Raw genomic sequence first — 14,142 nt, 5'->3', positions numbered from 1 at the left:
CCATCATCCATCCATCCTTCCATCCATCATCCATCCATCCTTCCATCCATCATCCATCCATCCTTCCATCCATCATCCATCCATCCTTCCATCCATCATCCATCCATCCTTCCATCCATCATCCATCCATCCTTCCATCCATCATCCATCCATCCTTCCATCCATCATCCATCCATCCTTCCATCCATCATCCATCCATCCTTCCATCCATCATCCATCCATCCTTCCATCCATCATCCATCCATCCTTCCATCCATCATCCATCCATCCTTCCATCCATCATCCATCCATCCTTCCATCCATCATCCATCCATCCTTCCATCCATCATCCATCCATCCTTCCATCCATCATCCATCCATCCTTCCATCCATCATCCATCCATCCTTCCATCCATCATCCATCTCCACCCATCCCCCATCCAACTCCTCCCCTCCCTGGCCCCTCCCCCGCCCCTTGTCCCGCTCCCTCCCGCCGTCGCCGCCCTCACTTGGTGAAGTTGGCCAAGTTCTGGATGACCTTGGCGATGAGGGTCAGCGTCCGTGCCGTCTGCTCGTCGGGGTACTCCTGCATGAGGCCGAAGAGGCTGGGGGACATCACGGCGGGGCACAGGAAGCGCAGGAAGAGCGAGGCGCTGATCAGGCGGTCGGCGATGTCCTCGCGCCCGCGCTCGGCGCAGCGCAGCCGCCACGAGGCGAACACCTCCTTCAGCTCCCGCGGGAACACGCTGCGGCAGGACACGGTGCCGCGCAGTGTCACACGCTGTCACCCGGACCCCTGGGTACCTCCCCGGGACGTCCCCGCCGCGTCCCCGCACTCACCAGTGGGAGTTGACCACCTTGCAGAGCGCCAGCTCGCAGCACATGCGCAGGTTGGCCTGGTGGTCGGCCAGGGTGGAGGCCGAGCACTTCATGGGGTCCACCTCGCAGTTCTCCTCCGACTCGTAGAGCGCACGGATGAACTCGCCTGCGGCACGGCGCGGGCAGGGCGACACGGGGACACCCACGGGGACACCGAGGGGCAGGGGGAGAAGGGACCCGACCGTGTCATGGAGGTGACAAGGGACCTCCCAAAGATCTCATGATGGTGGTGATGGAACGTGGCCGTGAGTAGGGATCACCCAATGACCTAATGGCCATGACAGGGACCTCCCAACCATGTCATGGATGTGAGAAGGGACCACCCAAAGATCTTATGATGGTGGTGATGGAACATGACCATGAGTGGGGACCACCCAAAGCTGTCATTATGGTGGCGATGGAACATGGCCATGAGTAGGGACCATCCAATGACCTAATGGCCATGAGTGAGGAACACCCAATAATCTCATGATGGTGGTGACGGAACATGACTGTTAGTGGGGACCACCCAACCGTGTCATGGCCATGAAAAGAGACCACCCAAAGATCTCAATCTGATGGTGATGGAACATGACTGTGAGTGGGGACCATCCAATCATGTCATGGATGTGAGAAGGGACCAACCATTGATCTCATGATGGTGGTGATGGAACCTGAGCAGAGTGGCGACCATCCAATGACCTAATGGCCATAAATGGAGACCACCCAACCACATCATGGATGTGAGAAGAGACCACCCAATGATTTCATGATGGTGATGATAAAACATGGCCATGAGTGGGGACAACCCCAGATCTCATGATGATGGTGGTAATGGAACCTGGAACTACCCAAGGATCTCATGGTCATGAGAAGGAACGACCCAACGATCTCACGATGGTGGCAATGGAACTCATGGCTATGAGTGGGGACCACCCAACCACCTCATGACCACAAGAAGGGGCCACCATGTCAGGACCATAAGCAGGGACCAAGCAAATGTCACATGGCCACAAGGAGAGACCACCCAACCATCTCATTGATGAAGGTGATGGAACTTGATTGTGAGTAGGGACCACCCAACCATCCCAGAACCATCTGACTGGGGAGGTGGCCATGAACACAGAACACCCAATGATCTCATGGTCATGAGAAGGGACGACCCAATCATCTCATGATGTTGGTGATGGAATCTGGTCATGTGTGGGACCCCAAACAATGTCATGGCCACAGGAAGGGACAATCCAATGACCTCATGATGGTTGTGATGGAAACTGGCCATGAGTGAGGGCCACCCAATGGTCTCATGGTGGTGGTGATGGAACCTGAATGTGAATGGGGACCATCCAATGACCGCATAGCCATGAGTGGGGACCACTCAAGCATCTCATGATGACAAGAAGGGGCCACCCAACCATGTCAAGGCCATGAGTGGGACCACCCAGCCCACCACACCCCTGCAAATGAGACCACGCCCCTGATGATGCCCCCCAGTGCCACTGGCGCTCACCAATGGCATCCTTGAGGTATTTCTGGCCGATGAGCTTCAGGTACTCCTCGATGGCTTTGGTGGCCAAGGTGTTCTCCCGGAAGATCAGATGCTCCCGGTCCATGAAACGATCCACCTCCGTCATGGCCATGTCCGACAGGAAGTCCTGCCCACAACCGTCAGTGTGGCCCGGGGCCAGATGTTCTTCTGTCCCATCTCCATCATCCATCCATCTATCCATCCATCCATCATCCATCCATCCATCCATCATCCATCCATCTTCACCCATAATCCATCCATCCATCCATCCCAGCCTCCCAGATCCCACCGTCCCAACCCCGAAGCCCTACCTTGGCCTTGCCAGTGCTCTGCAGGATGTGCACCAGCGCGCAGGCCACCTCCTCCTTGCTCTTGACGCTGAGCACGGGCTCCAGCACGGCGCAGAGCATGCGGTAGTTGTTGGTGACGTACTCGGCGAACTCCTTGTAGAGCTCCATGGGCAGGATGCTCATGGTCTGGAAGCGGCTCTTGACCCGCAGCGCCGGGCACCCGGCCTTGCTCTTGCTGCCGCTGGGCTGGCTCAGGGGGTACCACTGCTCGGCGAAGTGCCGCCCGGTGACGCTGGCGATGGGGATGCTCACCATGCCCACGTAGTTGCTCTTGTCCTTCTTCCTCTTCTTGTCGGTGTCCTTGTAGAGGTGCAGGCGGATGGTGCGCACGGCCGGCAGGTTGTTGAACTCGAAGTGCTCGCCCCAGAAGACGTTGTCGGTGCGGGCCTTGCTGGTGGTGCGCGCATACAGCATGTCGTCCAGGCACAGCTCGCAGTAGTAGCGCTTCTTGGGCGGCAGGTCGCGCGCCTCGATCACCCACAGCTTCAGCACGTTGTCCACGCGGCGGCTGTTGTCCTGCGCGGTCAGAGCCCGCGGGCACCGCGTGGTCAGAGCACCGGGGAGTGGCAACGCCCGTGGAGCAGCTCGGAGCCACGCGGGGCCGTCCTTAGCCCGGGTACCATTAGTGACAGGTGACCATCCCCACTGACACCAGGTGATCGTTAACACCAGGTGACCATCAATGCCAGGTGACCATCAATGCCAGGTGACCATCAATGCCAGGTGACCATCCCCATTGCCACCAGGTGATCGTTAACACCAGGTGAACCTCAACGCCAGGTGACCATCCCCACTGACACCAGGTGATTGTTAACACCAGGTGACCATCAATGCCAGGTGACCATCCCCATTGCTACCAGGTGATCATTAACCCCAGGTGACCATCAACACCAGCTTGCCATCAACATCAGGAGGCCTTCAATCCCAGGTGACCATCCCCACTGACACCAGGTGATTGTTAACACCAGGTGACCATCAATGCCAGGTGACTATCAACACCCACTGGCCATCAACACCAGGTGACCATCAATGCCAGGTGACCATCCCTATTGCCACTAGCTGATTGTTAACACCAGCTGGCCATCAACACCAGCTGGCCATCAACACCCACTGACCATCAACACCAGCTGGCCATCAGCACCCACTGACCATCAACACCAGCTGGCCATCAACACCAGCTGACCATCAGCACCCACTGACCATCAACACCAGCCAGGTGACCATCCCCATACTCATCAGTTGATCATTAACACCAGTTTACCGTCTACACCAGCTGACCATGTACACCAGCTGACCACACTCATCGCCATTGCTCAACCATCCTCACTCCCACCAGATGACCATCAACATCATGAACACCCTCGACACCAGCTGACCATCAACACCAGCTGACCGGGCTCATCACCGTGGCTTGGGCATCCTTAGCCCAGCTGACATCAAGACCAGCTGACCATTGATACCAGATGACCATCAACATCATGACCACCCCCATCACCAGCTGACCATCAACACCAGCTGACCATCAACATCCCCTCCAAATGACCACCCAGATGACCATCAACACCCCCTGACCAGGCTCATCACCATTGCTTGACCGTCCCTAGTCTGGCTGACATCAACACCAACGGACCACCCCCATTCCCACCAGATGACCACCAACACCACTTGACCATTCTCATCCCTGCCAGTTGATCATCAAGCACAGATGACCATCAACACCAGTTGACCGCGCTCATCACCACTGCTTGACCATCCTTATCCCAGCTGACATCAACACCAGGTGACCATCAACACACTTGGCCATCAACACCATGACCACCCCCACCACCAGTTGACCATCGACACCAGCTGACCATCAAACAGCAGTTGACCATCAAACACCAGTTGACCGCCGTCATTACCAGTCAACCACCAACACCATCAGTTTACCATCAAACACCAGTTAACCATCGGCACCAGATGACCAACCCCACCAGCTGACCAGCTCCATCACCAACTGATCATCAATATCAGCTGTCCACTTCCATCACCAGCTGACCATTGACACCACAACCATCCTCGTCACCATCTGACCATCCCCACCAGCTGACCATCAAACATCTGCTGACCATCAACACCATGACCATCCCCACCAGCTGACCATTCCCATGACCAGTTAAACACCAGCTGACCATTTCTATTCCCACCACTTCACCATCCCGATGACCAGTTCACCCTGCCATGAGCAGCTCACCAACTGTGACCCGTTGACTCTCCCCATAACCAGTTGACCATTGAACACCAGATAACGACCCCCATTCTCACCAGTTGCCCATCCCCCTGACCAGTTGCCCACCCCCATCCCCCAGCTGCCCATCCCCATGACCAGTTGCCCTCCCCCATGACCAGCTGCCCACCCCCATGGCCCATTGACTCTCCCCATAACCAGTTGACCATTGAACACCAGATAACGACCCCCATTCTCACCAGTTGCCCACCCCCCTGACCAGTTGCCCACCCCCCTGACCAGTTGCCCACCCCCCTGACCAGTTGCCCACCCCCCTGACCAGTTGCCCACCCCCCTGACCAGTTGCCCACCCCCCTGACCAGTTGCCCACCCCCCTGACCAGTTGCCCACCCCCCTGACCAGTTGCCCACCCCCCTGACCAGTTGCCCACCCCCCTGACCAGTTGCCCACCCCCCTGACCAGTTGCCCACCCCCCTGACCAGTTGCCCACCCCCCTGACCAGTTGCCCACCCCCCTGACCAGTTGCCCACCCCCCTGACCAGTTGCCCACCCCCCTGACCAGTTGCCCACCCCCCTGACCAGTTGCCCACCCCCCTGACCAGTTGCCCACCCCCCTGACCAGTTGCCCACCCCCCTGACCAGTTGCCCACCCCCCTGACCAGTTGCCCACCCCCCTGACCAGTTGCCCACCCCCCTGACCAGTTGCCCACCCCCCTGACCAGTTGCCCACCCCCCTGACCAGTTGCCCACCCCCCTGACCAGTTGCCCACCCCCCTGACCAGTTGCCCACCCCCCTGACCAGTTGCCCACCCCCCTGACCAGTTGCCCACCCCCCTGACCAGTTGCCCACCCCCCTGACCAGTTGCCCACTTCCATGACCAGTTGCCCATCCCCATGACCCACTGTCTCTCCCCCCATCACCAATTGATCATCAAACACCAGTTAACAAACCCATCCCCACCAGTTCCCGTCTCCCATGACCAGTTGCCCACCCCCATGACCCGTTGACTCTCCCCATAACCAGTTGACCATCAAACACCAGTTAACGGCACCTATCCCCACCAGTTGCCCTCTCCCATGACCAGTTCCCCTCTCCCATGACCAGTTGCCCATCCCCCGTTGACCCTCCCCATAACCAGTTGAGCATCAAACACCAGTTAACAACCCCCATCCCCCAGATGCCCATCCCCATGACCCATTGCCCACCCCCATGGCCCATTGACTCTCCCCATAACCAGTTGACCATCAAACACCAGTTAATGACACCTATCCCCACCAGTCGCCCTCTCCCATGACCCGTTGACCCTCCCCATAACCAGTTGACCATTGAACACCAGTGAACGACCCCCATTCTCACCAGTTGCCCCCCCCCCTGACCAGTTGCCCATCCCCCTGACCCGTTGACCCTCCCCATAACCAGTTGACCATTGAACACCAGTGAACGACCCCCATTCTCACCAGTTGCCCACCCCCCTGACCAGTTGCCCATCCCCCTGTCCCGTTGACCCTCCCCATAACCAGTTGACCATCGAACACCAGTTGACCATCAAACACCACTGACCACCCCCATACCCACCAGCTGCCCACCCCCACACCCAGTTGCCCACCCCCCTGACCAGTTGCCCATCCCCCTGTCCCGTTGACCCTCCCCATAACCAGTTGACCATCGAACACCAGTTGACCATCAAACACCACTGACCACCCCCATACCCACCAGCTGCCCACCCCCACACCCAGTTGCCCACCCCCATTCCCACTAGCCCCTCCCCCCTCCCCATCCCCCACCTTGTTGGGCTTCACGGCGCGCTGCAGGTTCTCGATCCATTTGTCCCTCTCGGCCGCTGACCGACAGGCGAAACATTTGGTGCCCGACGCCGTCGTCACCTGCGGGCACCGCCCCCCGCCACAGGTGAGCCACGCCCCCGCGAGGCCCCCGGAGCCGCGGAAGGTTCCGGAACGCCCACCTCGAAGCAGAACTCCTGGCCCAGGATGCTGCTGTGCACGGCCTTGATGATGGAATCCTCGTCCAGGTTCAGCTCCAGCGCCTCGGCCGCGCTCGAGGGGCTCAGCAGCGACTCGTGCGAGTGCGACTCCTTAAAGCTCTGCATCAGCCGGGCCCTGCGCGGGGGGCGGGAATTTCGGGAATTCGGGGGGATCTGGGGGGCCCTGGGGGGGTCTGGGGGCATTTGGGGGGAGTTTGGGGTGGAATCCTCGTCCAGGTTCAGCTCCAGCGCCTCGGCCGCGCTCGAGGGGCTCAGCAGCGACTCGTGCGAGTGCGACTCCTTAAAGCTCTGCATCAGCCGGGCCCTGCGCGGGGGGCGGGAATTTCGGGAATTCGGGGGGATCTGGGGGGCCCTGGGGGGGTCTGGGGGCATTTGGGGGGGTTTGGGACAGATTTGGGGGAATTCAGGGGGATTTGGGGGCATTTGAGGGGGATTTGGGGAGTTTGTGCGAGTACGACTCCTTAAAGCTCTGCATCAGCCGGGCCCTGCGCGGGGGGCGGGAATTTCGGGAATTTCGGGAATTCGGGGAGATCTGGAGGGGTCTGGGGGGATTTGGGAGAATTTGGGGGGAATTTGGGGTGGATTGGAGGGGTTGGAAAGGGATTTGGGGGGAATCAGAGGGAATTTGGGGGGATTTGGGGGAGATTTGAGGGGGATTTTGGGGGAATTTCAGGGGATTTTGGAAGATTTGAGAGAATTTTGGGGCATTTGCAGAGATTTGAGGGGATTTGAGAGGATTTTGGGAGATGTGAGAGAATTTGGGAAGATTTGAGGGGGATTTTGGGAGATTTGAGGAGATTTGAGGGGATTTGAAGGGATTTTGGGGAGGATTTGAGGGGATTTTGGGAGGATTTTGGGGAGGATTCGAGGGGATTTTGGGAGGATTTTTGGGAGGATTCGAGGGGATTTTGGGAGGATTTTTTGGGGGATTTTGGGGAGTTCCTGGTGGAACTCAGGGCCCCCACACGGTGGGACCCCCAAAGCCCCCCGGGGTGCCCCCAGGTGTGCCCCAGGTGTTGCCGGTACCTGTCACGCTCGGCGCTGTGGGAGCTGCTGGTCCAGTGCCCCCAAATGTCCCCAAATGCCCCCGTGGTGTCCCCAGGTGTGCCCTGATGTCCCCAGGTGTGTCCAGGTCTCCTAGGTGTGTCCCAGGTGTGTTTCCAGGTGTCCCCAAAGTGCCCCCAAACTCCCTCAGGTGTGTCCCCAGATGTGCCCAGGTGACCCCAGGTGTCCCCAGGTGACCCCTGGTGCCTCCAGGAGTCCCTGTGGTGTCCCCACATCTGTCCCCAGGTGTGCCCCAGGTGTGCCCAGGTGTGTCCCCGATGCCCGCAGGTGCCCCCAGGTGTATCCCAGGTGTATCCCAGGTGTGTCTCAGGTGTGCCCAGCTGTACCCAGCTGTATCTCAGTTGTGCCCAGGTGTGTTCCCAGTGCCCCAGCTGTGCCCAGGTGTGCCCCAGCTGTGCCCAGGTGTATCTCAGGTGTCTCACCTCTCGTGGTCGGCGCTCTGGAAGCGCCGCAGGATCTGCCAGAAGCTGCCCCAGCTGTGTGAGGTGTACCCAGGTGCGTCCCCAATGCCTCAGGTGCCCCCAGGTGTGTCTCAGCTGTGCCCAGGTGTACCCCAGATGTGCCCAGGTGTGTTACCTGTTGTGATCTGCGCTCTGAAAGCGTGGCATGATCTGCTGAAACCTGCCCCAGGTGTGTCCCAGGTGTATCTCAGGTGTGCCCAGGTGTATCTCACCTGTCGTGGTTGGTGCTCCAGAAGCACGGCAGGATCTGCTGGAAGCTGCCTCAGGTGTGTGAGGTGTACCCAGGTGTGTCCCCAATGCCCCAGGTGTGCCCAGGTGTATCCCAGCTGTACCCAGGTGTGCCCAGGTGTACCCCAGATGTGCCCAGGTGTGTTACCTGTTGTGATCTGCGCTCTGAAAGCGTGGCATGATCTGCTGAAACCTGCCCCAGGTGTGTCCCAGGTGTATCTCAGCTGTGCCCAGGTGTATCTCAGGTGTCTCACCTGTCATGGTCAGCGCTCCGGAAGCTGCCCCAAGTGTGTGAGGTGTGTCCCAGGTGTGTCCCCAGTGCCCCAGCTGTACCCAGGTGTATCTCAGGTGCGCCCAGGTGTATCTCAGGTGTATCCCAGGTGTGCCCAGGTGTACCCAGCTGTGCCCAGGTGTATCTCAGGTGTATCCCAGGTGTGCCCAGGTGTACCCAGGTGTGTCTCAGGTGTACCCAGGTGTATCCAAGTGTGTCTCAGCTGTACTCAGGTGTGTCTCAGGTGTGCCCAGGTGTCTCACCTGTCGTGGTCGGCGCTCGACGCACGGCAGGATCTGCCGGAAGCTGCCTCAGGTGTGTCCCAGGTGTGTCCCCAATGCCCCAGCTGTATCCGGGTGTATCTCAGGTGTGCCTAGGTGTGCTCAGGTGTATCTCAGGTGTATCCCAGGTGTGCCCAGGTGTACCCAGCTGTGCCCAGGTGTATCCCAGGTGTATCCCAGGTGTGCCCAGCTGTGCCCAGGTGTATCCCAGGTGTCTCACCTGTCGTGGTCGGCGCTGCGGAAGCGCGGCAGGATCTGCCGGAAGCTGCTGGTCCGGTCCAGCTTGGGCTGGCTCTTGGTGCGCTTGATGGAGCTCTTGAGGCGGCGGCTCAGGAAGCCTTGCTGGGGACAGGGGTCACACCGGGGTCACCCGGGGTCACACCGGGGTCATGGGGTCACACGGGGGCCACACAGGGTCACGGGGTCACACTGGGGTCACATGGGGTCACCCGGGGTCACCCGGGGGCCACACGGGGTTACACCGGGGTCACACCGGAGTCACGGGGTCACACGGTCACCCGGTCACTGGGGTCACCCAGGGGTCACAGGGTCAGGGGGTCACTCAGAGGTCACAGGGTTACTGTGGTCACCCAGGGGTCACAGGGTCAGGGGGTCACCCAGGGGTCACAGGGTCAGGAGGTCACCCAGGGGTCAGGGGTCGTCAAGTGACCACAGGGTCACTGGGGTCAAGGGGTCAGAGGGGGTCACCCAGGGGTCACAGGGTCAGGGGGTCACCCGGGGGTCACAGGGTCACTGGGGTCGCCCAGGGGTCACTGGGGTCACCCGGGGGTCACAGGGTCAGGGGGTCACCCGGGGGTCAGGGGTCATCAAGTGACCACAGGGTCACTGGGGTCAAGGGGTCAGAGGTCACCAGGGTCTGAGGGGGGAGGGGGTCATTGGGTCACGGTTTCCATGCCAACGGGCAGCAGTTGCCATGGCAACGGGTCACTCAGGAGCCGGGTTACCCGGTTACCATGGCAACGGGTAATTCCAGACTTGGTTTACCTGGTTACCATGGCAACAGACCAGTTACCCTGACAAGGGGTCACCCAGGAGCCAGGTGACCCGGTTACCATGGCAACGGGTTATTCCAGATCCAGGTGAAGTGGTTACCATGGTAACGGGTCATTCCGTGTGTGGACTGTGCAGTTACCATGGCAACGGGCAGCACAGGACACGGGTTACCCGGTTACCGTGGACACGAATTATTGCAGACCTGGGTTCACCTGGTTACCATGGCAACGGGTCACTCCGGACCTGATTCACCTGGTTACCACGGCAACAGCTCATTCTGGACCTGATTACCTGGTTACCATGGCAACGGGTCATTCCAGATTCAAGTTACCCTGTTACCATGGCAACGAATTATTCCAGACCTGGTTTACCTGGTTACCATAGCAACGGGTCATTCAGGATCTGGGTTGTCGGTTACCATGGCAACAGGCTATCCAGTACCTGGGTTGTTCTGTTACCATGGCAATGGGCTATTCCAGATCCAGGTCACCTGGTTACCATGGCAACGGGTTATTCTGGATCCAGGTCACCTGGGGCTGCAACAACCCGTTACCATGGTAACCGGGTTACCCAGCTCCTGACATGGGTTACCTTGTTGCCATGGCAACGGGTCACTCAGGACATGGGCTACCCGGTTACCATGGCAACAGCTACCACAGGGCCACGGTTGCCATGGAGACAGGCAGCAAAGCATCGCGGCTCCCGTGGTGCCAGGTGGAGGAGTTGCCATGGCAACGGGAGCGTGGCGACCACAGGGATGGTGGTAACCATGGCAACGGCGATGCAATGAGTCACAGTAACCATGGCAACAGGCACAACCACGGTAACCATGGCAACGGGGAGGAGCAGGGCCAGGGTAACCATGGCAACGCAGAAGGGCTGGACCATGGTAACCATGGCAACGGGCAGGCCCGCAATAACCACGACAGGGATGTGCTGGGCCGCAGTAACCATGGCAACGGCTGCCTGGGTACCACAGCAAAAACTGCAACGAGTGATGAGGGACCGCAGTAACCAGTAACCATGGCAACGGGTGTGTGATGGGGTAACCATGGCAACGTGCATGTGTGGACCATGGTAACCATGGCAATGGAAATAGTGGCCATGGTAACCATGGCAACAGGTGATGGGGACTGTGGCAACCATGGCAACGGGTGTGTGATGGGGTAACCACAGCAACGGGTGTGTGATGGGGTAACCATGGCAACGGCTGTGTGGGTACCACAGCAACCACAGCAATGGGTGATGGAGGGACCACGGTAACCATGGCAACGGGTGTGCGTTGGGTAACCACGGCAACAGCTACCCTGGTAGCCAAGACACTGGATGTATGGGGAGCACAGTTACCATGGCAACGGGCACGTGGGAACCACAGTAACCGTGGTAACGTGGAAACGGGACCGTGGTAACCATGGTAACCATGGCAACGTTGATGGAGGGCCACAGTAACCGCGGCAAAGGGTGTGTGACGGGGTAACCATGGCAACGGGTGCATTGGGAACATGGTAACCATGGCAACAGTTGACAGAGCTCACAGCAGCCATGGCAACGGGTAAGGGGGGAGGATTACAGTAACCATGGCAACGGATGACAACGGTAACCGTGGAAATGGGAGGGACCAGGATCCCACGGTAACCATGGCAATGGATGATTGATGGCAACAGTAACCATGGCAACGGGGATTTGGAGATCGCAGTGGCCACGGCAATGGATGATGGGGGGAAAAACCATGGCAACGGATGATGGGTGACAATGGTAACCATGGCAACGGGCTATGGGGGGGCCACGGTAACAACGGCAATGGACGGCGGGGGAAGCAAGGTAACCACGGCAACGGATGACAATGGTAACCATGGCAACAGATGACAATGGTAACCGTGCAACAGATGACAATAGTAACCACGGCAACGGATGACAATGGTAACCACGGCAACGGATGACAATGGTAACCACGGCAGCGGATGACAATGGTAACCATGGCAACGGATGACAATGGTAACCATGGCAGCGGATGACAATGGTAACCGTGGCAGCGCATGACAATGGTAACCATGGCAGCGGATGGCAATGGTAACCACGGCAACGGATGACAATGGTAACCATGGCAGCGGATGACAATGGTAACCACAGCGACAGTCAGGCAGCGGTTGCTATGGCGACGGTCGGGCCGTGGTTGCCATGGCGACGGTCAGGCCGCGGTTGCCACGGCGACGGGCGCTCACCGAGGGCCGGAAGGGGGGCGCGGGCGGCGCGTCCATGTTGATGCTGAACTGCTTCCCCCCGGGAACGCTCTTCCTGCGGGAGCGGCCGCCGTGGTAATCTGGGAACGGGGGGGAACGGGGGGTCAGGGCACCCCGAAACCCAGCGGGAGACAAACCCCACCCCAAAACCCGGGGGGACCCCGAAATCCCAGCCCAAAATCCAGAGAGACCCCAAAATTACACCCCTAACCCATGGGAACCCAAATCCCACCCCAAAACCTGGGGGGGATCCAAAACCCACCCCAAAACCTGGGGGGACCCCAAAATTCCACCCCAGAACCTGGGGGACCCCGAAATCCCACCCCAAAATCCAGGGGGGCCCAAACCCCAACTTTTGACCTGGGGGACCCCAAATCCGGATCCCTGACCTGGGGGGAATCCCGGTACCCCCCCAAAATCCCAACCCAAAACCCGGGGGGCCCAAACCCCACCCAAAAACCCAGAGGAACCCAAATTCCACCCCAAAATGCAGCAGGACCCCAAAATCCCACCGCAAAATGTGGGGGACCCCAAAATCCCACCCCAAAATGGGAGAGACCCCAAAATCCCACCCCAAAACCTGGGGGGGATCCAAATCCCACCCCAAAACCCAGGGGAACCCCAAAATCCCACCCCAAAACCTGGGGGGACCCAAAACCCAACCCGAAAACTCAAGAGAGAAACCAAAATCCCTCCCCAAAACTCAGGGGGGCCCAAATCCCACCCCAAAATTTTGGGGGGGATCCAAAACTCCACCCCAAAACCCAGAGGGATCCAAACCCCCACCCCGAAATCCGGGGGGACCCCAAAATCCCTCCCCAAAACCCACGGGAACCCCAAAAAACCGCCGCAAAACCTGGGGGACCCCAAAATCCCAGCCCAAAATCCCAGCCCAAAATCCAGGGAGACCCCAAAATGACACCCGCAACCCAGGGAACCCAAATCCCACCCCAAAACCTGGGGGACCCCAAATCCCAACCCCCGACCTGGGGGGAACCCGGGTCCCCCCCCAAAACCCGGGGAGACCCCAAAATCCCAACCCAAAATTCAGGGAGAACCTGGATCCCACCCCAAAACCCGGGGAGACCCCAAAATCCCCCCCAAAAATGCAGCAGGGCCTCAAAACCCCACCCCAAAACCTGGGGGACCCCAAAATTAACCTCTAGCCCGTGGGAACCCCAAATCCCACCCCAAAACCTGGGGGGGATCCAAACCCCACCCCAAAATCCCACCCTAAACCTGGGGGGACCCAAAATTGACCCCAAAATTTGGGGGATCCCCAAAATACCCCCCAAAATGCAGCGGGACCCCAAATCCCACCCCAAAATTCAGGGAGACCCCAAATCCTACTCCAAAACCTGGGGGGACCCCAAAATCCCTCCCCAAAATTGGGGGAGACCCCAAAACCTGGGGAGATCCCAAAATCCTGCCCCAAAATCCATGGGGACCCAAAATCTGCTCTGTGGGGTGGCAGAAGAGGGAATTTGGGGTCTGGGGGAAATTTGGGGGTCACAGGGGGGTCAGGGCACCCCCAAATCCGGGGAGACCCCAAAATCCCACCCCAAAATCGGGGGAGACCCCAAAATTCCAACCCAGCCCCCGTGGGGGTCCCAAAATCCGCTCCGTGGGGTGGAGGA

At 59.0% G+C, this 14,142-nt stretch overlaps 1 protein-coding gene across 1 annotated transcript in view; it reads right to left on the bottom strand.

Annotated features, from left to right (window-relative positions):
- Window positions 1-12,632, bottom strand: part of SYNGAP1 (synaptic Ras GTPase activating protein 1) — a 31,719-nt gene extending 19,087 nt beyond the window's left edge. The window contains exons 1-8 of the mRNA XM_041411386.1: window positions 12,488-12,632; window positions 9,472-9,593; window positions 6,907-7,060; window positions 6,728-6,826; window positions 2,677-3,231; window positions 2,348-2,492; window positions 820-964; window positions 489-725 (exon numbers count right to left, since the gene is read on the bottom strand). Of these exons, the coding sequence (XP_041267320.1) occupies window positions 489-725; window positions 820-964; window positions 2,348-2,492; window positions 2,677-3,231; window positions 6,728-6,826; window positions 6,907-7,060; window positions 9,472-9,593; window positions 12,488-12,523 (1,493 nt within the window). The 5' untranslated portion in view covers window positions 12,524-12,632. The remainder of the gene's footprint in view (window positions 1-488; window positions 726-819; window positions 965-2,347; window positions 2,493-2,676; window positions 3,232-6,727; window positions 6,827-6,906; window positions 7,061-9,471; window positions 9,594-12,487) is intronic.
- Between the last annotated feature and the right edge of the window lie 1,510 nt (window positions 12,633-14,142).

The sequence above is a fragment of the Onychostruthus taczanowskii genome, unplaced genomic scaffold (assembly GCF_017590055.1).
Source record: "Onychostruthus taczanowskii isolate IOZ18803 unplaced genomic scaffold, ASM1759005v1 scaffold356, whole genome shotgun sequence".
Taxonomy (NCBI): domain Eukaryota; kingdom Metazoa; phylum Chordata; class Aves; order Passeriformes; family Passeridae; genus Onychostruthus; species Onychostruthus taczanowskii.
This window is presented reverse-complemented; position numbering and strand designations above follow the sequence as displayed.